A 27,200-nucleotide genomic window follows, 5' to 3' on the forward strand; every position below is an offset into this window, starting at 1 on the left:
ATTTATTACCAAGAGAACAAACAAAAAGCAATGTGTACTGAAGAATGCCAGTAACTGCCCATAACTGCCTTACTGTAAGTGCTCTAAAGTCCACTTTTCAGAAAATTCCACTTTTTCCCTGAATGGGGAAATACTGTGAAGCACTTGCAAGGTTAAAAATAAACCAATTTTGTTTAACAGTACCTTTTGAATATAGAAAAGAGATTATATATTGAATTAAGAGAGCCATTATCTGCCTAGTGAAAAAGTTGTTGTAACTGTGACTCATGTAAAGAACAAATAGTTCCTAAAGCAGAGCTGTTTACAAGAGCAAGTTCAGTGCATAACAGCTTTGGAATCCTCATTTGGAGTACTGCAGGGCTGAAGTCCCAAGATTCTTCTTTTATTCCTCCCCCAGCCAATATAAAAGAACAACACATTATTTTTGTGGATTTAAATAAGACTAAAACTCTTTTAGCTTTCACTCTGTCAAAAAATCCAAACCACAAGCCAGCTCTTTAGAAGAGCATTTCTTTTCAGTGGTTTGCTGTAATCCAGATTTAAGGCATCATGTGTTGGACACAGTCACAAGTCACTCATAAATACCCTTCTGTTTAGCTGTTAAGAATTACATATTTGGATACAATCTTAAAATAATAATCTGAGGTAAAGATTTTCCAAATTACCATGGGTAATTGAAAAATACAACAGAAGCAATTTTATTTTTCTCTATTCCCTCTTTTTTGTGGCAGGGTGAGGGAAGTGTACAAAGTAAGACAGGCAAATTTGCCCCCTGCTCAAGCCTTGATTTGGATTATTTCACTTAAGGAAATCTTCATCTGCTGCAGCCTCAGTCCAGCTTGATGAGTCCAGTTACAAAAAAACTCATTTGTTAGGCAAGAATGCAAGACACAGACACTTGTAATATTGTATTGTTTCATCAAAACTGCTATCACAGTTCTTGGTTCTTTAAGACAGAGACTCAGAGTGAGCAGCTATTCAAAGTTAGCTAGCAGACCAGCAAGTATCTTTGGCCAGCTTGTCAGAGGGCCTGGTGAGCCAGATGCACAACATCCTGATGGCCGTTTCAAAATCTGAACAGCAGTGATTTAAATCCTTAACTCAAATGCTGGTAAACATATTCCTTCATATTGGCATTAAGGCAGTCAACTGTCCTTTTATTTTTAATACTAAATGATATATTGCCATGCAGTCAAGAAGATAAAAAAGCAAAAAACAACAAACAAAACCACAAACTGAAAAAAGCCAACCAACCAACCAACCAACCAAAACCCCCCAAAACCAAACCAAAAAACACCCAAAAAACCCCATTGTGATTCTGCAGACCCTCTTAAGACCTATATTTCAAGCCGGATAACAAATCCCTTGCAATGAGTTGTTTTTAACCCCTTAACCATCAAACAATATTAGAAATAGGAAGAAAAGTCTAAAACAGCAGCTTGCTAATGGATTTATTATTTTTTTAATCTATCTCTGTTAAAGGAGTATATAATTTCTTCTGAACACATGAAGATGTTCTAACTGAGATTTCCCAGCATCAATTTAGATCTCCTGCAAAGCTGGAATATACAAGCTGAATTATTGAAACTTCTGAGTGCAATGCAATTTAAGTACTTAGCTCCCACAGTCCGGCAGAAAGAAGCAAGAAAGCATCTTCAACATCAACAAGCTCAGGCTGAGCAGCCAAAGTTCTAATGATGGTTTTTACTAAATCAGTTTGAGATTTTTATATTTTAATATGGCACAGCATTTGTTGAACAGGTCCTATGCAAGAAGTTACAGAAAGGCACTTCGCCATCAGACAGCTACAGAATCTGTGAGGAATGATTCTCGCCAGGCTTTGAACTTCTAATGTCAACTAGACCACAAGACAGTTACAGAGGACAGAATTAACAGCCACACTGATGCTCATTTGGTATGAAGAGTTGCTTCTTTTTAATGCCATTAAGTAACAGGTACTACAGTTTTATATAACAGTGTAACATCAATAAGTTTCTACATTTCCAGTTTGAGACAAATACTTAAATTCATGATTTTTTTTTTAATTTTTAAAAACATTTTTGCATTACAGAAAGTGCAAGAGAAGTTTGTATACAAGACTAATTGCATGACTGGCTGTATTGGGTACTAAGGTGGTATTCAAGTTGACTTTCTTAGTTCTCCAGTTTAGCAATGGCTTAGGCATTTGATTTAACAATAACATTTCAAGTTTATACTTAACATTAACAGAAAAACTTCTGACACATCAGTCATCACCACTGGCCAAGAATGTAGCTGTCACAGGCAGTTGTAACTGGTTCCAAAGCCTGTTAGTAAAGAGGCTCTTGAGAAAAGGCAAGCTTTCCAAGAGATGATTTTTTTACCTCACATTAATGGCACAGAGGTGGTGCATCTGTTCACCAGGAGCCTAGGCATGGAGTGAAGCCTTTTTGGTGTTTTTGTTTTCTAGCATGCTGGAAACATACCCCAGTACACCAAGTGACAAATCAAACTGAGCACATCAGGAATTCACAGAGATATAAGCAAGAACCCCACCTGCTTGTTTCATTTGTTTGCCAAGCCACCTTAACAGGAAAGTAATCCTAGTAGTTTTCCCTCCCTGAAAACTGCCACATTAGCACCAAGACAACAGTTAGTGTCCACAGCTACCTAAATGTTCTGCAAGAAGTTTTTCAGCTTACAGTGTAGGCCTCTAGTACTCAGGGCTTCAGCAGTGCTGTTACAGACTCCGCAGTCCCTTAATGACACATTTATGGTGGAATGATGCTTTTACTTTTAGTTAAATAGACCAATATTAGATTATTTTCCTCTACACATAGTTACATTTTTGTGGCTAAGACACCAAGTATTCTGTGCAGTCACCAATTAGACCTCCGTAGCATCCCCTTAACTTTACAACTGGCTGCTGCTGTCATCATGGGCAGCTGACCTACTTGTTTAAGTTGTGGAGTTTCAGCTACTAATTCTACACCCTTATGCAAAGGCAACACCTCTCCCCTAGGAACATTAAGCTCCCCTCTTTTGGGACAGTAAGTGCTATGTAAAGGGAAGTGGTACAAGACACATTACTCAGTGCTGCCAACCTCTCTGTAAAGGAGTGCAAAGAACCAAAGTAAAGGTAACATCCACCAATTTGAATTTGGGTTTTCAGCGTGAGTCAATATCCCCATTTGCTTTGCCCTGAATTATTGTCTTCACAGCATGTTCTTTGCGGGTCCATGCTTCAATCCACCTGGATATAGTTTAGACTGCAGACATCATGAAACATCAGCAAGAATAGCAGACAGCAAAGTGAAACACATAGAAAAATCACATTGAGAAGAGGTCCAGTTATTCCATTTGTTCTTTTCTGGTTACACCTAGGATGATGGAAAGGAATTAGTGTTAGGATGGTTATGAATTGTGCTTTATTGCTTAAACAGAGCCACTGAGAACAAAATTCAAGCAATAAATATCAACACTTGTTCTTCTATCAGAAGCAAAACAGTATTTCAGGGGAAGACTGAAGGGTGTGGGAGAAGATTTGCTGGATCAGTAGATCATGCTCTTCAGTCAATGGTATGAAACTTCAAATTACATTAGTTTCTAGCAACAAAAATTCTTGCAACAGCTTTTGATAAAAAAATCAGAATAATAGTCTAGTAGCCTTACTCTAGTTTTATTCCAATTTACCCAGAGTCCAAAACAGCCATTGTTGAGGTGATTAAACTTCAGAAAGCTGTATGCTGAATAAATAGCACTCTATGCTAACATTCCCCACAGGTATCTGAAAGTGTTAAAGTCAGCTCCTCTGAGATCTGCAGCATGTATATAGTCATTAATTTTCCTCCAGGAAAGGAAATCTACATCTACCGTGGGCTTGGGATTTAAATCTGTGAAAGAATGAAATCTTTATTTCTAACAAAGTGAAGCTGGCTAGGCTTAGACAGACTACAGCTATGTACAAATCTGATAGAGGTACTCTAGCAGAAGTTCCTCCAAGCACTGTTTGCCGTATTTCAGGGAGCATTAGTGTGAAGCTACTGCAGTTTTTGGATATCTCTTTGCCAAACATTTCCTCAATAAATTTCAGAGGATGAAGTAGGTTGGCTTGTTAATGGAAGACTTACCTGATCTATGCAAATGGGTTACCAAATTGATCATCAAAAGGACCAGAAGGTGGATTCTGAGATTCCTTCTAAGGAAAGAGAGATAAGCTGTTAGTGGATTTCCAGTTTTCACCAGATTTACACTGCATGGCTCTAGGAGCTATTTCCTGTTCAAACACCTGAAAAGAATACTTCATAGCTCCTGCTAAACACACATTTACTGTACTGCTTCAAAAAAGGAAGGGGGCTCTAAGCCATGTTAGCTTTTATGCTAGTCCAAGGCAAGGACTTTTCTTCAGAAAACTGTTTGCTACTGACACTCCTTTGGAGCAAGTGGAGTCATGATGAGTATATTTTAGTCAAATGCTAGAATTCTTAAGTCAGCACTCTGGTATTGATCCAGAATTTTCACTGACGGCTTTAAGTGCTCTGTCTCAATTAGAGTGATCTGGTGAAGCCACTTTCTCCCGTACAGAGCCCTGAACATGGAACCTCTCATTTGTTCAGCTAGAGAGCTTCACAATCCACATGGCTCAGTCTGCTCTAAAGAGTCTAATGTATAACCAAAGTGGAGTATTTCTGCAGCTACATTGTGGTACTCTTTTGTAGAGTGTCCCAATACTACAGGACTTTGCACCATGGGCAACTGGTTGTGGTGCCAAGCCAAGTGGAATAATGCTTTGTTAACCTTTGTTAACCTTCTTACAACAGATACCCTCTGTTAAATCACATGTTAGCCTCAAAGATGCAAGTTTTTTGTTTGTGGCCTCTAAAGCCAGAACTAAACTAGTGCTCAAACATTGGCAACATAGTTATTAAGGAAAAAAAAAGGGTTTTGATGGCTTTTTTTGTGGTGGTGATGTCATTTGGGCGTTTTGGTGTTAGGGTGTTTGTTTGTAGTTTGTTTTGTTTTTTATTTATTTGTTTTGTTGGGTTTTTTTACTACTTACAGATGAGGCACTGAAAGGGTCTGTTTTATCTTGACTCTCAAATAGGCCTTCAGCTGGCAACGCACTTTGTCGAGGAACAGGCTTTGGTGGTTCTAAAAAAGAGAGACATACTGCTATAATTACTTGACAGATTTAGCAACCACTCAGGTCTGCTTGTATAGCACCACCACAGCTCATCTAATTAGAAACACAAAAAAAAATTAACTGGAATTTTCTTGGAGTGACTTTGAGTCACAATATTAACTCCTGCCTGTCCCTCACTAAGCTTAAAACAGGTGGAAATTCTATCAACAGACTAAGGTTTATCTCGTTCTTGTCAAATGATTCAGGCACTAGGTGTCAGTGTTCAGCCATGCTGCTGCTAAGTCTTCGCTTTTTCTAGTTGAGCCAGCCCTTCAACCTTCTATTTCAGTAACCATTAACTCCAAAATGTAACCAGTCATTTTGGCAGACAGCTTGCTAGCTGCTATTTCATCATGATCTGTACCATCTTTAGAAATGCCTACTTTACTACTATAGTAACTGCTGAGAACTCCAGGAGCACCTGAAAGGCTTTGCTGTTCTCCTCTCCTTGCTGGTACTGCAGGTGGCTTTGTCAGCTGGAAGTCTTTGAACATTTCCTTGACATCCTTCATTTCTTTATCCCCAAGTGGATCCAGAGCAATGAACGCATCGCTCTCTTTCTTGGACAGCTCCTTCTGCAGCGTAGTTCTGGGTGGTGGCTGGGGTGGGCTAGCTGCTGTTGACATGGAGGGCAGTGCTGAGGCTGTCTGAGCTGGGAGTGTTGGAGATGCGAACATGCTGCTCTGGAAGGGATTCACAGCACTGGCTGGCTGTGCCCAGGAACTGGGTGTAACTTGTGCTGGCTGTGACCAGAGACCAGAAGACTGAGCGGGTGTGGCACCAAAAGATGAAGACTGGTTCCAGCCTGGCACTGCCTGAGTACCAAAGGCAAGTGGTTGAGTAAATCCTGGAGACTGAGCAGGCATCATTGACCCATGAAAGACTGATGAGGCCTGAGTGAAGGAAACTGTCTGTGGGGTCCATGGTGATGAAGTTACTGGCAAGCCACCTGGGGGGAGATTGTTGTTACACAGCACTTCAGTCATCTGAAGATCACAAGCAGGAGTGCATTAATTCCATAAACAGTATTAGCAAAAGATTTTCATGTAGTGTTTGCAAAAATCTCTTGATTTGCACTTCCAAATCAAATCATTTGGGAGAAAGGTGGTGGGAGAAAGGGTTTAAATTTTTACTTTGCTGCATTTCAGTGCTGCAAGGACATAATTGAGGTTGTTTGTAAGGGAAGAAGGAACATACTTAATTCTAGCACAAAAGTGACAGATGGATTTGCTCCTGTTTAAATTATTATTAAGACACTATGCAGCAATGTTACTCTGACCTCAAGTTGTGCTTGGCTCACTTGAGCCTTGTGTACCTGAAGCAGGTAACTGCTTTAATCCTGATTCAGTTGAGGATGCAGAGTTTAGCACTCACAGAACTTAATAGTTTCGGGCAAACAGCACATGGGTTAAAGGGTATAGCACTACAAAAGAAGTAAAGGAAGACTAGAATCCCTGTTTTGGTGTTAGAAGATATCTTGGAGTAGAGCAAAACATTTACTTTTGTAAACTAACCTAGAGCAGCCAATGGAGATGCTGTGGTAGAACCTTTTTTGAAGAGGTCCAGTGGATTAGTTGGAGAAGCTGCTGGCTGTGGCCCTGAGCTCAGGCTCTCTGTAGATGGCACAAAGAAGTCTGAGCTGAACAAGTCATCCGATGCAGCCTAGAAAGAATAGGACAGTGAGATGCCATGGCAGAACACATGCTAGCACAATCAGGGCTCCCTAGTCCGGAGTCCAAAGGAGACTTTTTTCATCTAAAGCAGAGGAGGGAGTTTTGATGTAGCATTTGGAGTATAGGAGTTTCAAACATCACCCTTTTGTTCATGCCTATGGAGATACATGGCATTAAATAGGTAAAATCTGTAGTAGTCACAAACCGACAGCAGAAGAGCAGGACTGATGGCTAAATTATTTGCTACAAGTGAGCTTCCCTCTGCACCCTACCCCTTTAAACTCTACAGCTTAGTCTGCAGAAACCCCTGTGGTTGTGGCAAGGCCAGGAGTTTTGCATAATTTGAGTACAAGACAAATGAAGCTGATCCAGGGCTACACTCTGCCTAATCAGGCAAGTTAATTTCCTTCAGTAGGCAAATACTGAGAAACCACATGGGCTTTGGTAAGCTAGTACTAGTATCTTACTGTCACGAGACCCTAGGTTGATGGGCATACTGCTATCATAAAAGGTTATACTGCTATCATAACAGATTCTGGCATGATATCAAGTGTTAATATGCATAGCAGCATACTTACCAGACCTTTACAGGAGTATGGCAGCATTAAAGAAGAGAGTATAGAATTTAGTGACCATAGCTACTATGAAGCATTCATTCATAGATATTAGAAGGTACTTTGGCTGCAGAGAGGTTAGTGTGAGCAGGATAGGCAGAAGCAGACATGTTGTGAAGCTAGGTAGCCAGTTATACAGTAATAAGAAAGAAAAGCTTCCTTCACCCAGCTTCTCCAAATAAAATCATGCATATCACCATAAATTACTTGAACACTCTTCACCTTGACGGATCTCCTTCCTCTTCCTGGCTTGGTACTCTGTGGTGGTGGGCTAATTGTTATAGGCTCATGTGGCGTGAGTTGGATATTGTTTTCAGAATCCAGTTTTACTCCATTCTGCAGAGATGTTCCTTTGGAAGCACCTTCCAGAAACAGGTTTGTTGGGGTTTCAGGAAAGCCATTTCTTTCTCTCTCTGGTATCACATTGGGAATTCTTGCTGCAGGTGACTTATTCTCAAGTGGCCACTGGCATGTTAGTGCTTCTCGTTTGCCAGTTCTATTAGAAATCTGGTCAAACTGTTTATCAAAGTAGTCAATATCACCATTTGGATCACCATTACCCCCTGATGTCAAGGTAGTTGGACTTTTCTTCTGATCAGATTTTAGAGAATCAAATGAAGGTGGTGCAGATTGGGCTGGCTGTGTGAAAGGATCATCACTGAAAGGGTCTGGATTAGGTGTAGGAAAGAAGCTGAGATTGGTAGAGAAAGAACTCTCAGGCAAGAAGGGTGTCTGTGCCTTTGGTTGTGGAAGAGAGGCTGTGATGCCATTCAAGAAGAGATCCTCTTTAACAAAGGTTTGTTTGGTCTCAATTTCAGAATTAAAATCCACTAACAGAATCTCTTTAGCTTCCTATTTTTTCAGAGAGAAAAATGAAGTTAGTTATACATAGATTTTGCTGCACAGTGAAAAAGATCAAAGAAAATAGCTGCAAAAGAAGAGATCCTAGTATCCAAAACATTATACAGGTAAATAGTCAAAATCACACAGGAAAGCACTGGTGTTTATAGTCAAATTACAGCTATTTAGTCCCTGAAATCCAATACTGAAACATCTGTTTTCAGATCCCCTAGTTAAATATCAGATACTTATTCTTCAACCTAATGACTGTAGAATGAGTAGGAACTAATTACACCTAGGCTTTCACCTGAGTCACAGACCCCTGCTTGAGTTCCAGTCCTTAGTTCTGACAAGTTGTGAAATCACACTGTCTTGGTATGACTTCAAATTGCAGTCTCAGCTTCAGAATAACACTGTAGAGCTAGTGGAAGGTAACATGATAATTCTCCACCAAACATGCAGAAGAAGGGTGAGAATTGGTCACTGGCTGGGTTGACAGCACCAACTGCATCCTGCTGATGGTGGCTTGCAGTGCCAGGTTTAACATGATGGATTTTTGGGGTCACTGAGCTATGATAAGGCTCATACACTTTTTTGTGCAATTAGGCCAAGTTTTGAGCTAGAGCTACTGGAACGATGTTAGTAGAATTAAGTACTAGAATGACATCTAGTGGCTAAGTGGATACTTTTATGGCCCTACCCCACTAGCACAGTGATGACTGCTAGGCGAATGTCTCAATAAAACCAGTACTAGGACTAAATTTGCTTTCAAAGAAAAAGCCAAGGCAAGTAAGGTGGACTCTACTTACTGTGGGACTGCTCATATCAGGGGGTGTTGACATATCCCCAAACAAGTCCATCTGGTCAACTCCCTTGAAACCAGAAATATTGAAAGAATTGGTATCTGTTAGAGCTCTCACAAGAAAAAAAATCAATCATCATGCAGATATACTGTAAAATCTGCAGTAAACACTATAAACACTGCATTTCCTACCCAATATGGGGACAGTCAGTTTTGGACTCTTTAATGCCATCAACAAAAAGTTTTGAAATTTAACCTACCGGTTTCATTTTTTCAGCTTGATCAGCAGGCAGTTCTTCACCATCATTCTGTAATAGATGGATAACAGTGTCAGAAATTATTGGAATTTCAAAATTTGCCTTAAGCAAGGAACTCATGGGCTTTAAAAAGCAAGTGACAGGGAAGGGAAGCATGAGAGAGATTACTACTCAATATTAGATCCACAGACCCTTTTCACTTCCATTTCAATGTAATTGGGCATCTGACATTGCCTTCATAATGCTGGCAGCATAGAGAAAGTAAAAGTTAGATGTGGTCCAGCAGCATACCTAATCAACAGAGGCTGATTCCACTTCACAGTGGAAGTGACCTACCTCAGTCTTACTTACTGCACTCTAAAAAAAAAAGAAGACTTTTAATACCTAAACATCATGTAGAATATCAAAAGTCTCTCACTTTGGAGGAGCTCACCAGACCTAGGCAGTCAGACACCTGGCACAACTGCCAACCAATAGCTTCCAGTGTTTCTGGATTTAGGCAGAGCTTAGCATCAAGTCTTACAAGAGCCCAAAAGTCAGCCAAAATTGAAACAAGCTTTATGCAGACTCCTGCAGTTTCTAGATTTTTACTCACCTTTTTCTTTTCTTCTTCTTCCTTCTTCTTCATATTATAAATTAGTTGGAAGAGGTCCTTAAGATCAGAAACCAGAGGCTCGGCCTGGAAAAGAATGTAGATTTTAGGCCATGTATTACTTTTACCTGGACTTCTACTGCTGCAATCAGTGCAACAAGCCAAGCTTCCCTAAATGGTGCAAGACTTAGGTTGAGATAACAGGAAAATCAGGAGTTTAAAGACCTGTTTAGTCTTCATACAAGATTCTGCTTATGCATAATCCAAGAGGAGCAGAACACAAACAGTGTAGAACTGTTGTTAACTCTACAAAAGTGGCTGTACATGAATTTGTGCTAACCTGCTATGTTTTTGCTAAAAAGCTAATGGCAATACTTCTTAAGTTCATGGCAAGTCCTAGAACAGCAAAATTTATCCAAGCCTTCTGGTAATCTCCAGAGAGGAAGAATATTTTGCATTTGTCTATTTGCTACCAACTCTAGCACTGAATGTGGAGAAAACTTCTATATATAATACTATTTTACTTTAAACAGTGTACAAATAGCAAAGGAGCAAGGCAAGCATAAAGTAAGATTATCATCACCTCAAATGTGTAAAGCTTTAGAGACCAGCTTTAAATGGGATCTGTGACATGATGACAGTTTAGTGTGGATTATAAAGGCAAGGCATGCCCTGTGCATCCATTAACAAGAATGTTGTTGTTGAGATGGTGGTGAGTTTAGCTGCACTGCTTTGGAACACTTGTCAGTGCCTGGAGTAGGACACCTTCCCATCTTCAACCACTGCCATTGGCACAAGCAGAGAATCCTTTGTACAGATCTCACTGCTTTCACCTGAGCACCATCCTCCCCCAATCAAGGGGTCTAAGGCATGCAGCTGTGGGAAGAGCCATTGCAAGAATCATCACCTTTAACAAGGAGTAACAGCTGCAGCAGGCTAGAGCTGCAGAAGCCCTTACTTACAAACAAATTACTTACTTCCTTACTTACAAATTTATGACAAAAACACACAGCAGCAAGTCAAGAGCTGTGTAAGGCCTGGCTGGGCTTAGAGGCTGGCAAGCAGCACCCCATGGTGAACCGAAGGAATAGACTCCAGAGTGCATACAAAAGGCTTTTGTGCTTAACCTACAATGCCACCAAAATCAATACAATTATTGGTCAGAATGCTGACAAATTAATAAAAAATACCTAAAAGAAGGCCTTATAGCTGTTACTGAAGTACTAACATGTTCCAACAAGGAGCTCCTCAGTGGAGGACTTGCAGTGGGTCCAAAGCTGCCAACAGGTTCTCCAGGAGGGCAGGTAGGAATGGGTAAAAAAAATCTAGCTTTGAAGTCTGGGCTCATCAAGTCATTATAGTGATTATTATGAAATCATTATAAAGACAAGCTGATAAATAAAAACCACCTAACTTTAGGTTGTTTATGAAGCTGCATAATTCTTTGTGGTATTTTTTAAAGTAGCTTTTTCCAGAATCCAGTATTGAGATTCCCCTCAGAGAGACTAACCTTGTAGACAGGATTTCTGCATGTGAGGAACTTATCACAGAAGGATCAGAATCCCTCCCAACAAGTTCAGGTTAGGAGGTCCTAGGAGGACCAGATCTGTCATTTACAGGCCCCAGAATCATTGTTGCAATTGAGTAAGTGATTTCCTTGCTGCACAAGGCAAAGCATCATGTGAATAGACTAACTAGTTCTATATTTCTGTTAATTCAGAATGAAGCTCTGGCTATTTTCTTTAAGAATTAGTACTTTCACAGTGGGAAGCCTGTGCTAATGGCTCTGTTCATCTCACTAATGACTTTCATAGACAAGTTAAGTATTGTTAATCATAGTAACCAAGACTACTTGAGGGATTTTATTCTGGACTACAAAGAAACTGTACAAGACAGAAGCCAGTGGTGACACAGTCAATTCCTATTGTCTTTCTTTCAATAAAATCTGTCCATGCATGCTGGTATTCCCCAGAGGAATTTTGTAAGATTATCACAAAACCCCAGACCTTTATCACATGTTAAATATTTACACAACAGCATTATCCATAGCACATGAAAGAAAGTGTCTGATTCATACCTGCTGGGCTGTTTTTATGGCAAAAAATTGGTGCTGGCCTTCTCCTCCACATATATAGCCAAAGGCACGATTGTCTGTTACATCCCGAGCAATAAAGGAGATTTTGTTTACTGGATGCTCATGTTCTATGACCTGGAATTGGGAGAAAAGCAAAAAATATTGGTTTAAATTTCTGTAAATATAATAGCTGCTATTCTCTGTAGTTAGGATGATTGTAAAAGATCTTCAGTCCAAACCTCAGATTCATCAGCCTTTGATTAATCACAATAGGATGCAGCTGTCTTTCTGACAAGACTCTTCAGCATCACAAACATTTCACAAGCAAATTTTTATATGTGGAAGTGAGGTATACCATCCAAATAAGGATCTAGTTCATATTGGTCTAACTTCCAGTTGCCTCACTAGCTTTAAGAATCGCATTAAGAAGAAAAGTTTTATCTTACCCCAGTTTTTTCATCTATTATCTTGATACCAGAGAGGGAGATGTTTACGCAGATCTTCTGTTTGTGTTGGCCCTGGGAACGGGCTGCTGCTGCCATTCCCTAAACAGAATGAATGCCAAAGTATCCATGAGACTTCTGTTGGACTGAGCTTTAACTTGTTCTTTGTAATATATGACTGCTTAGGTGTAAAGTGATACCACATATCTAGATGGTTTCCTCTGTAAATGTTTTAGAGCTTTAAAAGAGGTTTTAGTTCACAAAATTGCTGCAGTAGCAGCATCTTTACCTGCTTTTCAGTCTAGTTGAAGGTATGTGAGTGTTCTGCACTGTAGAAGCAATGGTCTTTGTTGCTGCAGGGATTAATTTATTTTTTAATTTTTCTGTATCTCTCAGTGTCACCATTGACACAGGATGCCAACTTGTGCTTTGAGGTCAGTGTTAAATTTCACAGCAATCTCCCCTTCTCCTCGAAAACCCAAGCTCATAATTTTTGATGAAATTCATACTGCCATCATTCATACTGGATGCCTACAGACCCAAAGGAATGTTCCCAGACTTTCAGAGAAATGTCCTTTGAGCCAGAGGTTACAGTACAGGAAGCAACATCCATCTAGATGGTGCTGTTAGTAACTACATTACCATTAAGCTGTATCTGAAATTTTGCCAAAGTGACTGATCTGCTTTTTGAAGGCTAACCAGAGATTGGTCCTTACGTGACAGATCAAGCCCTTACCTTCAGCTTCATCATTGAATCCTGACTCATTTTGTCTCCTCTTGCCTCAGGAACATCATCTATGCCAATCAGTTTAGCCTTGTATTTTACACCATCACCTTTGAATCTAGCCAAGAGAGATTCATCTGTTTTTTCGGGCCCTGGAGAAAGAGAAAAGTTTTGGTGGGTCTGTTTGTTTTTTGAGGTTATTTTTACGTTTGGGTGGATTGGGTTTTTTGGTTTGGTTGTTTTTGGTTTTGTTTGTTTTTTTTAATGATAGAAACAGCTATGTTGAGATTCATGATCTTTAAAAAAAATATACACCATATAAGTATACACCAAGTACATGTTAGAACTGTCTCCTGAGTACAGCTGACTAACAATCTGTGTGCAGTGCTAGACAGGTACTCCTTTAAGGTCACCGTACTCTTGCAGAATGTAGCCTCAGTTCAAAGAGTGGAGCCCAGTGCTTAATGTCTCAGGGCTTCAGAACAATTGTTCACCACATAAAAGACTAAAATGTGGATAAGCAACAGTCAAGTAGATATAGGTGCTAAGAATTAAAGACACCATGCAGAAATGGTACTTCCCATGGCCATATAGGACGTTCAGTAAGGCCTTTAGGTGTTATCCCCATGTTCTGAGGTAGGCAGATCTCTTCTTGCTGTGCAAAAAGAACCTCCCAGTTCACATGCTAGAACCTGATATCAGTGCCATCATACAATGAGTCCTGCTACTTTGGTCCTAAGCATTTGGGATTTTAGCTAATTTGTTATTTCTGCTGGTCCTGCTACTAGGAACTACTTTCTTCTCTGCATGTTCAACATTGCTCAAGTATGTACCTAGGTATGTATTTTTATATGAGGTAATTATATTTACATGATCTAATCTAGCAAAAAAATCTATTATCTGATATACAATAATTCTCATGGAATGAGTTTTCTAGCTTCTCTGGACTAGAATTTGTATTCAGCACAAATCTCCTTTCTGGAGGCTTGGGAGGAGTCAGGTTAAAGTTCAGACTAACAGTTACCACAATGCTCCAGGGTCTGGTCACATCCTCAGAAGAATCTCTCTTCTCTGGGCTCTTGCTTACTTGTCAGGCTCAGCAAATGACTCACTTAACAGTGGAACAGAGAGCTTTAGAACTTAAGGCTGGAAAAAAGCTTTTAAAACTAAAAGCCTACCTTCTGGTTAAGTTTATTATATTGGCATATTTACTCATTCTTCTGGTCAGGTGTAAACTCAGAGTTATTTCGGCAGTAGTGGGAGGGTGATATTAGTATTGGCAAATTTCTTACCTTTCTTTTTTTCCTTCTTTGAAGATTGTGCCTTTGGTGGAGCCTGTTGTTCAGGCTGGCTGTTGGTAGCAGTAGTTTCAGCTTCAGTAGACATGATTATGGCCAGTTATGTTCACTGTAGGCTTAAAAACCCAAATAACAGTTAGAAGACAGAATTAATATTTTACTTTGAAGAAGAAATACTTTTATTAGAGCTTTTAGTCCACCTGAAGTTCTGCTGCACACTGATGCCTGACAAAGCCTGAAACCATAAGGAGTGATCATATGGCAAGTCTGACTCAGACCACACAGAGCATGAAGTCACTGCCAGGAGGTGATGAACCCTCACCTCAGTAACACCCAAGCAGTAGGGCACACTGATCTACACCAACGGGCTGCACCAGCATGTTTTAATCTGTCAATCTTAAGATTTTTTTTACCTTTTAAGGCTATTTATAGAACCTCAGGCATTTTGGTCTATTCTTGTTCAGGACTGCCAGCTGCATCTCTAAAGTAGTGTAGGAGAGAATGCAAGAAACATTTGCTAGGATCTGTTCCAAACTATTATGAGGATGGCACCAAAACACCCAAAAGATGCAGTAGATATTGTTCATGTTTTTATAACCAGCAAAATCAGAGGTTATACCACCCAACAGGTAAAACCAAATAATTTCCTCAGGCTGTAGACAGACTGCTCCAATAAAAACACAACAGAACCTCATGCCAAACCCCCCACATGCTTGTCTTAACAGTAATCATGTAAACTTTAGATTTTCAAAAACCCTGCAAATCGACAAGAAACTATGGAGTTTTAGGACTTACCTCTATGCCATATGACCCTTTTGCCTCTGAGACACAAATTAAAAAAAAAAAAATTACAGTCACCATGTTTTGTTCCAATACAGCTGAAGCGTTCACTCTTACCAAACAGAGGTATTCAGAGCAGCTTTATGGAGTTATGAAGATCTAAACCAAGCTAGAAAGAATTGGATATCCACATCTGCTACCATTCTCTCAATATTCTCTCTGGGATATTGCAATGGCTGCAGTTAGTCCCTCGAATTTTAGGATAACAAATGAAGTCAAGAAATTATTTACATGATAACTAATAATATTTAAATAATTGTGCTCCTTTTTAATTCACCCTACATCCAGGCAAGCTGCTGACCAAGACATCCCTTTTATCTAGCATTTGAAACACAATTTGTATGTAGATACAAGTACTGAAGCATTGCATAGCCCCTTGCATTAGAAGTTTGTTAGTCTCAATAGTGAATTCCTCATTTTCCTTAGTAATAGCTGAAGCTTTAACACATTACTTGAAATGTACTTTCAGAGTTTTGCTCTCACTCCTGCCTTCCCTTCCTCCTCTAATTTACTGCTAACTAGACTGACTCAACCAGCTTGCCACTAACTGAGTAATGGCTGTAAATTCTTAACTGACTCTTAACCCAGGAAGAACACAAATTCCTAAGTCCTAAACAGAGAATACCACTCTGAAAGCCCCCATTTCCATTTAACCAGGAGGAAGGCCTTTAGGGAACTAGCTAATCTAAGCAAAATTAGACCTAGCTTCTTACCGGATGGTTTGTGAATTGCATTTAGCATTGGTCAAGTAAATCAACAGAGATAAGGGTGCTCAAATGGGAAAGAACGGTCAGCTATACCTGTTCTCCTCTGTAAGCAACTTATCTGGCCACGGTTAGGGAACATTTGATGCAAGTGAGCAAAGGTGTTGCTGTGAAAGTTTCAAGTGGTTCTGAGTAGAAATTCATGTTAGAGGAGGAGTTTTTTTAGCAAGCCATGGTTATTTAAGAAATGTTATCACTGAAAGAGTGGCTTGCGTGTCCATTCTGACAAAGGGTCCAAGGGACAGCTATTAAGCCCACAGGGATCTTGCAGAATACTTGCAACAATGCTGAAACAGATTGTGCCTATTGAAATCCACATTTTAATCAGATAAAATAAAGTCAACTGAATTCTTCTTTCAGAGTAACTAAGCTACTTAGTTACTCTGAAAGAAGAGTTACTATCAGCTACTTGCCTGATAGTATAGTTTTGGGTAGAGATATTTTTTAGACATAAGCATAAGGAATCCCTCCCTAGATTTATCAGATCCTTCAGAAATAAAGGAAGGAAGAGAGTTAAGGTAGGATCATTAATTAAACACCCACTGCTGTATGGAAGATTACTGTTGAGAGAATAGAAGGAAAAGGCCCAGAAGAGAGAAATAAGATGTGCTCTCAAGAAGCCAAGTTATAACTTTAGGACATGCTGCTTAGCTCCATTCTGGAAAGAAGAAATAAGAACCTCAAGGCAGTGAATCCTGCCTGTCAGTGATCCTTCTTCCTCTAATTTGCAGAGCTACACCCAGCTGTGTTGGAATCCAACTTGCATCACACGTTGAAGTAAAATTAAGAGGCAATAAAAAAGAAATAACTTAAGAAGGAGCAAATATGCACAAGCAAGACCTCACTTTGACAACTGTAAACTGGTCTATGTCTACACATGCAGCTGCCATCTTTGCATTTGAGGCATCTCTGATTATCACTGCCATCTGCCTCCATGATTTCCTTTGTGTGGAAATCAGACCACAAATTTTTATAGAACCAGATAGCAAAAAACCCCACAGTGAAGGAAGACGGGAAGGGATACACACAAGTGTGGCTGAACCTTTGCAAATACCCTGTCTTACTATGGGAAAGCTCATTTTTAGTGTTGGCAATGCAATTTTAGACTAGTGAGGGCCTTCTGGCTACTTTACAGGACCTACTCTCATATCTGAGATCTGCCAAAACTCATGTTTCCTGGTGAGATTTTGCAGTACATGATGGTCATTTATCATACCTTAGGAGAACTTGGTGTCTTTGAAAATCGCCTCAGAAACCACAGAATTAGTGAAACTAAAAACATATGATAGACAAAGGCAAGCTTAATATGTGTTCATATTTTAAATAACTATTTCTTGATATCTGAATTAATATATCAACTCAGCCACATGTCCAGCACTAAATTGTCTCTGTCTTCACCTTAAAATTTCCCTGGGGTGGTGGGAAACATGTAGCTTGAGCTAGCAGTAATCTATTCTGCTCGCTATAAAAGAGCCTCAACCACAAGTAAATACTTTTTTCTTCAAAAAGTTTCTGGGCTTTACATTCAAGATAAAGCTAGCCAAGGTCTTTATCACACTTAAGTTTGTGTTATCTTAGTGGAAAGTGCTGGTGTGCTGTTACTGCATGCAAGTAACTAAAATAAAGTAAAAATCTTCCATTTGTTTCTTGGGGGCTTCCTTTCACAGTACTCAACCCCTTAGAATTTCCTTGCTCCAGCTGCAGGTGGAAGGCAACAAGGCTAAAATTGTTTTCTGACACTTTAATTTTGAGGCCATCTCAAAAGAGTCAGCCAACAAATGTGGCAAGGTTAGAGATGCATGTGCTTGTATGCAAGGGTGAAAGGACAGCTGAGCCTTCAGATATGCTGGCATAGTAAAGAACAAGGTCATTACCCCAGCAACTATGTCAGCACTTAGTTTAAAGCAGTTTGGATCTCGTCCATGTGGACAAGTCCATTGGCATCACCACATATTAATTACTCACTAATCAGTTGCATGGCCCATCTTCATTGCTGTGCTAAATGTGCTGTTTCAAAAATCCAGAGTACAGGTTTACAGATGCTGCCGCCATGGGAGAAGTGCACCAAGCTCTGCCTGTATTACCACATACATATCATACACATTTTTCTCACCCGCTTTTCAATTTACTCCAGACAGGACTTGCAAAGAGACCACTAGCAGTATCTTCCTCCTCTCCTTCAGAGACTATCCTGTGGAGAGCAGATAGACGCTGATGACTCCTCAGACAAACACCATGTCAGGCCCTCAACGCACAGTGCTTGATGTATGACCTGTGACCTACTCTCCATTCAAGACTTGTACTTCATTTTTACACAGTTACCTCAGGAAAGTCAGTCTCATAACTTCTGGTATACTGCACTGCTGGTGCCTTCCCTAAACTCTCTGCAGAGAGGGCTGTCAGTAATGACAAGTCATCCCTGAAATACCTGTTTTTTAGCAAGACTTGGGAGAACATGCCGAACAATTTTTGTTGAGAAACATTTCGTTTCCCTTAGAGATGCTTTTACAGATATCTTTTATTTGAGAAAGGGGTGGAGACACAATAGATACCCTTAATGACTATGTTTTGTCCTGTGCAAAAGTGAATTGAGAATCTTCATTATGGCTGTAGTTTGTCATAGAATTAAGGACTAAACAGAATCCTCACCAACAGACAGATTTTCCCCCCTCAGCAGACAAATATAAATGTCTCAAAGTTGATGAGACATTATCTAAGAGGTTAGGGACACCCAAAAAGTCAGAGGTAGATAAGCTAAACATCTGCTCAGCAGCCCAATACTTTGTCTTCTTCACAGCCTGTGCTCCTTCTTTGTCCCTACAAGTACATGATTCAGCTTAAAGAGTTATTGCATGTAAATATTAACCTTGAATTAGAATCTGTAAGGCCAAGAAAGGACAAGAGAAGCTTTTACTGCTGAGTGAAATACAGTTAGGATGAACTAGTATCAGGAAGCACAGCAACAGCTCAACTGCTGAACATGCTTCTGGGGCAGGTTGTTCCTACCCCACCATTCTTGAAGGGTTACTCAGGTTCTTCTGGTTAGAAGGCTGTGCAAGTGAATTCAAGATTTTAGTTTTCAGGCTAAGAAAATAGACTAAAGGCTGAACAGCAATCACACAGTGACTGGGAAGAGTCAAAGTTGTAAAGCCAGATAGTCTGTTATCAGTAAATTGTCTTGACTGGCAGCCTTCTGCTCACATCAAGAGTACAGCAGCAGATTTGGGTGAGCCCCTGTAGGGCTGACTGACATTTTACATCAAACAATGTACATCTAACAATGACTGACACTTACATCTAGCAATCCCCATCTGATTATCACATTTTCTGCTTAGTTCCTGTCCTGTTTCAATGGCAGTAGCCTTGAGAAGCCCTAGGCATGCATTAATAAATCAAAAACATAAAAGTACTAATCAGACTTTTGCTTTTTAAACAGGATCACTCATGCTAAGGAGTCAAATAAAATATAATCTTAAATGTTTTCTTTTATTGCTAGAACACCCATTGCTCTGGTATCTGGCAGTGTCTAAAGAGTTAAAGTTGAATAAACCTTCTGTAACATGACACAAGAGATTACAATGATTTAGATGGAACATTCCAGATGCTTGTTCTGATTCAAGCATTAACATTAGCCTGTTTTCTCTATTAAAACAATCAAACTATTCTGTTATGAACTGGCATATCCAGCAACAAATATCCATGAGAAGTAACTGTCTTACCTACAGGTAGGTTATATCTGATGTGTTCACATTTACACATGACTAATACCTGCATGAAGACAAGTAGTAGAAGAAAGTTCATAGACAGCTTGGGAACTATTCACCTGCAGTTTTAGCCATGTCTGGAATGCAAGAGCAGTATTACTTGTCAGAAAGATGACTGAATACATACTTTTATACTGCAGAGTATAACCAAAGGTCCCATGGTTTGTCTTGTAAGAGACAGATAAAAAAGATATTAAACTACACTGCCTGGCAACTGCAGCTAATTGTCATTCCCACAATTCAGTAAGGCTTACATTAGCAATGCACCCATCATTCAGTTCAAAAATCCTGTTGAACTGTCCTGCTTAGGCTGTAGATTGGTAGAAATGTGATTTATGTTCAAGAGATCATTTGCTTGATATTGTGACTTTAGTTAAACCAGGTGCTTACCTGTTCAACCAAGTATTTCTAGAATAACAGGATTTTACTTTAGGGAACTTCCAACGTGCAACTTGCTTTTCAAGCCCTCTTTGATGTTTTGTCTTCTTACCCAAGAGGTGGATTGGTATTTTGTTGAGATATTAAAGGCAGACTTAAGCCAAGGGCTTCCTCTGTCAACACCAATTCCAGTTTGGAATAAACTGCAACAGCACTTAACATATTACAGGATGTGGAATATAGTCCAGCTGCATTCATCATATACAAGCAATAATGAGAAACAGGGAAGGGTGACCTTCATCTGCTTAGTAGGATAGAAGTGCAGCACTAAACACATTAGGGAATACCTCCCTCGTGCTGCTCCCTTCCCTAGTACCAGCTACAAAGCAGATAAAGATCTCAGTGCACTAATTAGCCATGTCAGCTACAGATGTTGGCATGTACCATTGCTGGTGCAGGATCACGCCTGTGAAACCACACAGAGAGCTCACCGTTCAGCCAGCTTGCCAGCTGCTATTTCATCACTTGAACAGAACAGTCTGTTCTCATCACATCAGTCTCCTCTGAACCTCTTGGTTTTTAGCAAGAACATAGAAATTCAAGTTCCTGAAAGTGTTTCATACACACTTGAATCATGGCCAAGAGAATATCACTAAGTTAGCAGCTGAGACTGAACAGGTCATACTGTTCAAGTGGTGCAATTCAATTGGGTACTTTTTTTATCATTCTACTATGCTTTCAAGCACATGATCTCTGAACAGATAATAAGTCACTTGTCAACCCAGCTACAGCAGTGGCTCTATTTTGGATTTTTCTTCCACTTGTCATGGACATAAATATATCTTTTGTAGGAAGATTAAAGCAGTGGGCTCAAGAGAAGTAATGACCAATTTAAATAAGCTGTACCTGATGAACAATATTGAACATTACAATTCACATTGAACAATACCAATTCACGAGTGAAAAGCATTAAATAAGCTCATGCTCTCTGGTTCCCTGAAGACTTAATCACAAGATGAACTAACTAGCACTGTCATAGTGTTTGATAGAACTATTTTTCAGCCAGGAACTTCAGTATCCAAAGGTAGTGCCCAAACATCTAGCTAGTCCACCTTAAATTATTATTTGTTCCAGGAATAATGCTGCAACAAAGCTTGATAACAGCCTTTCCCACTCTGTTCCTTAGCTATGGTGACCTAATCATTACTTTATTGAATTAAGAAATTATTTTAGTACCAGCAATACCAACATCTGAACTCCAAACTCTTCCCTTAGAAAGAAATTGTAAGGGCATACTGGGATACCTTTATTGATAGAGAGCTATCACTTTGGAAACAGAGACTAATTAGATTACATATTTAAATTATCCACAAGAATTTTCTTCCTTCCAGCCTTCAAGAAAGATGGCATATTTTACAACCTGCCAAGGGAGCACTCCTCTATACCTCTCTCTAGTTTCCAGTTGTGAAGCCTCACAAATTAGTGGCACCTGAGCCAGAGCTCAGCTGCCTGCTGTAGTCACTGCTAAGGAAAGCATCACCTGCCCCAGGGATGAGGAATCTCAATCAATGTGGCCGCAGTGCCTACAGTTCAACCTTTTACCAATATTCCTTCTTGAGACTCACTGGCTATATCAAACAACATAGAAGCAAAGCAGCTGTTATTCAAGGCAGCTAGTGTTTACCCAGATGCCATTGAGCTTGAACTGAACAACAAATCAAACACTTCATTTCCAACTGTATTCCTAAAGCCCTCCTGCCTAGAAGGCCTGTTTCTGATCTTCTTGCTTGCTAGTATAGTGAAGGACTCTTGCCAATAACCATGCTTTTCACCCCTCCTTCTCAGAGCAGGAACTTCACACATATTGAAGCTGTTATCATAGGTTATGTCAGCTGCATACAGTTAACTGTCTGCTGCTGGCACTGCTATCCTTCTTTGCAGTTTGGGTATATGCAAGCTGTACTGAGAGAAATTGCATATGTTTTGCACAGTTTATTCTTAAGTGTGTTCTCTGCTGGTTCACAAGTTTATCTGTATGATAAATAGGAATTTCCTGTACTATTCCTGCATTCAGACAGCCTAAACCCATGCAATCCTGGCCACGTTATTGGGTGCTGCAGTTTGCTTACCCAGCCCGGTTATCCCATGAGCAGCCAAAAGCCTATCATTAAACATTCATCCCAGCAGCAACTGAAGAGCACTCCACCTACCCCCCAGATACTGTGCCTCTCAATACACAGATTGTTGTAGCAGTTACTGCCACAGGAGTCACTCCATACTGCCTCTTGTAAGAGATGCAAATTATGTTCATTATGTATTCTGAGAAGACTGATGAAAATTCTGCTTGCAGAGCCTACTTGTTGTAGGTTCTTCTACAGCAGTTCAAGTCTTGTTAAGTATTATGAAGCATATTGCTTAATATTAAGGTAACACTTGCCTTCAAGATTAGTTATTACCAAGGCCCCCAGCTCTCCCTTGTATCTGCAGCAAGAAAGGCAATGAATAACTACACAAGACTCAAATCTAAAAAGGTGGTACAGAAGGATCTGTACCAGAGGTAAGAAAGGATTAATCAGGAATTTTAGAGTTCCACTACAGTTCTTACAGTAGGTATCCCACTGAACAGCTGATAGAGTTTCATAGATGACTGTTCTACAGTAAGTTTCCCTACCAGTAATTATAATTACACATATTAGAGGAAGTTTACACCACAATCCATAAATCCAGACTATAAAGCAATCTTGACCAGGATCTCTCTAATTTTCCATCTCTGTGATAGTCTTGGCAGCACATTACAGGGATGCCCCCATCCCTCAGAAGCATACAAGGAGAAGTGTCAGATCTAGACAGATCTAGAGTTTACCTTCCATCACCCAGGGCAGCCATTGTTTGCAGACAGATCTGTGATTTGAGCTACTAGAAAACTAGTCCTTACACATACAGTGACCTGTGTGCCTTGCCTCAAAGCACAAATGACCGCATTCTGACAGGGCACAGAAGAGATCTGAAAGGTAGAAAAACAGGTTGTAATATTAAAACGGCATCCTTAGTGCTCCCAACTTCTTTTGCCCCCTCCTAAAAGGAAGGTTTCATCCATAGGCATTTTAGCCATGGGGCTAAAATGATTAGGTGTGTGGCACATCAGCATTAGGATTTGAATAGACTTTGCTGGAGGCACAACTTCCTAGCTGACATTGCCATCAAGCCTCTTGACTGTCAAGGTGAAGGTCCATTATCCTGTCTCTTAGACCTACTTTTTCTGCTGAAGAGATAAGCCTCATTTTATTGCTTAAGATGAACATGCAACACGAACTGACAGAACAGCAGGAAATTCAGCTCCAAGGCCAATAATTCGTCCTTAACTGGCCCTGAGCTTTTAGATTTAAGGGGACATGCACCAGCTATGAAGCGATGTTAAAAACTTTTAAAATTAATTTTAAAATCACATAGATAATTAAGGGCAAATATCTACAGGGCATTTCAGCTGAGACACTTCATCCTCAAGCACTCCAGAGCATATGCAAGGCATAGTCTTTCAGATGAGGAGAGACTAGAATGGTCTATGTCTCCATCAGCCAGGGCTGAGAAGACCTGGATGGGAGAAGATGCTTTGTTCAGCACTCAACTGCCCAGCTTGTATAAACAAGATAATCCTGTTGAAACTGGTACCTCTTGTTTATTGACTAGGCCTGACACTATTCTTCATCCAGCTTCTTTATAACCCTGAGACCCTTGAACCCAAGCACAGCCTCAGAATCAGATTTCTAATGCCAGTTTTTTTTCTCAGTTACAATCTCAGACAGCTTATTTGATTTGATCTCTTTAACACAACCTCAAGTTGTACTTTTGTGGAGTCCATGCTGAGGTAGCAAGTAGTGGCTTATCCCTGTTTGTGTTTCACAGCAGAAGCTCATTAAGTCCTCCTGGCAGTTCCCGATACCAGTGGTATCATCTTGATTCTACTAACAATCCATTTGTCTCTATGCAAGATCTGAAGTTCTGCTCCAAAATCCTTGCAGGTTACAAAGTTACCTTCATGCTGCTTCAACGTTTCTTTTGAGAGAATCTAGCTAGCAAGCAGAATTTGCATCAGCCCTGTTTCCAGATCAAGCTAGCTTTCTCTAGATGTGGAATTTATTGCTTTGTACAGGCAAATTCATGCTTCTGTAGTGGTCACATATTGCTATCCTTGCTGAATAAATTTCATGAGCATTCCCAGGGTTAACGCAGCTGGTCACACAAATTTCCTAAAAGTCTGAGGTTTACTAGGAAAGGAGAGCATCAATAAGACAGAAAAATCAGCAGGTTTAGCAACAATACCCAATAGATATGGAATATTGGTGCACTTTTACATCATATCTCCAACTATGGCTTTTCTACTTTGATTTCTGAGCAGCCGCATTGGATTCACCCTTCCTTGACATTAAGTGCATTTATTTGCTTTCACACAGCTACAAAAATCTACCCTTTCCATACATTATAATCACCTACTTAGAGTTTTTCTTCTCATATCTGCTTGAGAAATAGAGGCCTTGAGCAAGAAGAAGTACATCTATAGCAGCTACTGGTCTGCAGGTGGTTTAACAAGTAATGCTCTTCTCAATGAGAAAATAGATTGTGTAGAGATACTTAGCAGCATTGTAGAAGGCATATAGCAGATTAGACATCACCTTTACCTTCACAAAAATTCACTCAATTTTACACTGAGCTTTCCTGTGCACCAAATCATGGTGTTTGCTAATTAAGCCTCTGTTCTGATGACTCACCTGACATTGATTCAGCACTCTCATCCTCCTTACCTTTGCTACCATTTGGTTGTCCTTCCAAAACAAACCTACTATTAATAAAAACTTCTGCTTAAGATGTGACCACATCCTCACACCATCCAGGGAATTTTGAAAAGCTGATTGTGGCTCAAGAAGCATTGTGCTGGATACAACTGCAGTGATTCTTTGAACAGACGTGGTGGGTGACCCCCTTAGAGAGTGCTCAGCTGGAAAGATTTTCTGTGGATTACAATTCATGTCTCCAGCCTCACGTACCTCCCGGAAGGTCCTGATGGAAGCTGACACAAAGACCTGCTAGCATTATAATTGCCTAGGAGGTCACTATCAGACACAATGCCATCCTTTCTGTTTAACGTTGCCTATCAAGTCTTCACAACAAATTACAGCACACACCTTCATAATTAAATTTTTTCTCAAATGGAATCTGCATCTTTAATTTTGTCTATTTACAGAGACGTTGCCCTCCTAGAGCATTCTATGCCTAGAGTATTCTTCCTATGGCCATTCTTTAGCCTACAGCTTACCTTCATGCTCTCAGATATGGTTACTTTTGGGAAGCCTTGTTTATGAAAGTTACAAAAGACTTGTGAAGAAACAAATGCTCCCTTGTAAGCCAAATTTAGCTTAATTAGGAGAAGCCTTAAAAATTTCCAACTCTCAAAATAAAAAAAATCATCAGCGTTACCAGTGAATTTGTAGAAAGCATTTGAGTAACCAGTCTCAACATTTTTGAGGGGTAAAACCTCTTTATAAAGAAGTCCACCTGAGGAGATCTATCTATGTTGGCAACACCTGCATTTGTCTTACGGCTCACCGCACTGGCACTGTCAAGTGTCACCATATAATGGACACTAGACTTTATGTATCATCACCTGAGAAGCCAGTTTCTCTGACACTGTAGAAGACTAATTCCAGAAAATTGTCAACATCTAGAGCTATCCCAGTCTACCCCAGAATGAAGTAGCATACAGAAATTCACTGGCAGACAGGAGTGCTCCATCAAAAACAGCAAGGACACTCTATCCAAACACAGAACAAAACCCTACTCCTGCTTCACAGCATCCTAACCTGCACTCTCATTATCTCTGCTACTGGAGAGCTTCTTTCATACTAGTTATTTAGTATAACTGGCTATAAAACCCAGGAAATTTAGAGTTTATATAGTTAATCCATTTAATGATTTCAACCCCATCCTCCCCACACACAGAACCCAAAACGAGCGTTTATATTGCTTTACTCTCCCGCTTCCCCGGCCGCCCGCCCCGCCGGAGCCGGGAGCAGGATGCGGGCGGCTTCTCCCGCAGCTCGGCCGGGACAGGCAGCCCGCAGCCCGGCTCGGGCAGCGCCCAGAGCCCCGCGGGACGGGACGGGGCCACCGCGGCGCCGCCGCCCCCGGCGCAGCGCGGCCCCCGCGGCTCCGGAGAGCGGCTGCGGAGCCGAGCCCGGCCGGGCAGGCACTCAGCGCCCCTCCATGCCAGAGCCCACCCCGCACGGTGCCCCGCGCCCCGCCGCAGGCACACGGTGTCGCGTCGTCGCGAAAAATAAAATTAAAAAAAAAAAACAAAAACAAAAAAAAAAAAAAAATCTTCTTCCCCCGGTGACAGCTCCTTCGCCCCCTCCCCGGCCGTGCGAGAGCCGAGCCCGGCGCGCAAAGCTCCTTACGGGCTAGATCCGTACCGCTCCGTGCATGATCCGATGAGCGCAGCCGGTAGCCTGGCTGGGACCGGGGCCCCGGTTAAATATTCGGTTGCACTCTCGCCTTCAGATTAGTTAGCCACTCACAGCGAGCGATATGGTTTTAATCAGATGCTGGCAGCTGACGACTACCCAGGAATGCGCTGTGATGTTTTTGCTGCTTGGTCTTGGCTACTCCCCCTCAACGTGTCGGTGCTCACAAGTTTAACCCCTTGCGAGCCGCCGCTGCGGGGCCGGGGGTAGCTGGGGGCTGGACAGGCTCCCACGGGGGGACGGAGCCCCACGGGGACACGGGGGACGTGGGGACAGGCAGGTGGGACCCTGCGGGGACAGGGATCGAGCGGCACCCACAGACTGTAGCACCCTCCCCGCCCTCCATCTTCCCCTAATCTGTGACCTGCAGAACCAAAATATTGGGTCAGTGTAATTCAGTTTCTGGGTCACATCGAGACCTGACCTTTGTAATTCCCACTCATCTTTATTCAAACATCTAT

At 40.8% G+C, this 27,200-nt stretch overlaps 1 protein-coding gene across 5 annotated transcripts; it reads right to left on the minus strand.

The window, feature by feature from the left end:
* Positions 1-1,437: 1,437 nt before the first annotated feature.
* Positions 1,438-26,817, minus strand: DAB2 (DAB adaptor protein 2). Of its 5 annotated transcripts, none has more exons than XM_036403694.1 (14): positions 26,689-26,817; positions 14,473-14,587; positions 13,193-13,332; positions 12,460-12,558; positions 12,017-12,148; positions 9,943-10,026; positions 9,351-9,398; positions 9,098-9,160; positions 7,671-8,300; positions 6,676-6,823; positions 5,583-6,110; positions 5,039-5,130; positions 4,110-4,177; positions 1,438-3,359 (listed from the first exon to the last, which is right to left on the minus strand). In XM_036403694.1, the coding sequence occupies exons 2-13, from the start codon at positions 14,564-14,566 to the stop codon at positions 4,115-4,117; spliced, it is 2,121 nt and encodes a 706-aa protein (XP_036259587.1). In that variant the 5' UTR covers positions 14,567-14,587; positions 26,689-26,817; the 3' UTR covers positions 1,438-3,359; positions 4,110-4,114. The 5 variants fall into 5 exon arrangements, with proteins under 5 accessions (XP_036259587.1, XP_036259584.1, XP_036259585.1 ...); XM_036403691.1 differs by having other exon boundaries at positions 14,473-14,594; XM_036403692.1 differs by having other exon boundaries at positions 26,674-26,817.
* Positions 26,818-27,200: the final 383 nt, after the last annotated feature.

This window comes from Molothrus ater, chromosome Z, assembly GCF_012460135.2.
Source record: "Molothrus ater isolate BHLD 08-10-18 breed brown headed cowbird chromosome Z, BPBGC_Mater_1.1, whole genome shotgun sequence".
NCBI classification, from domain to species: Eukaryota; Metazoa; Chordata; class Aves; order Passeriformes; family Icteridae; genus Molothrus; species Molothrus ater.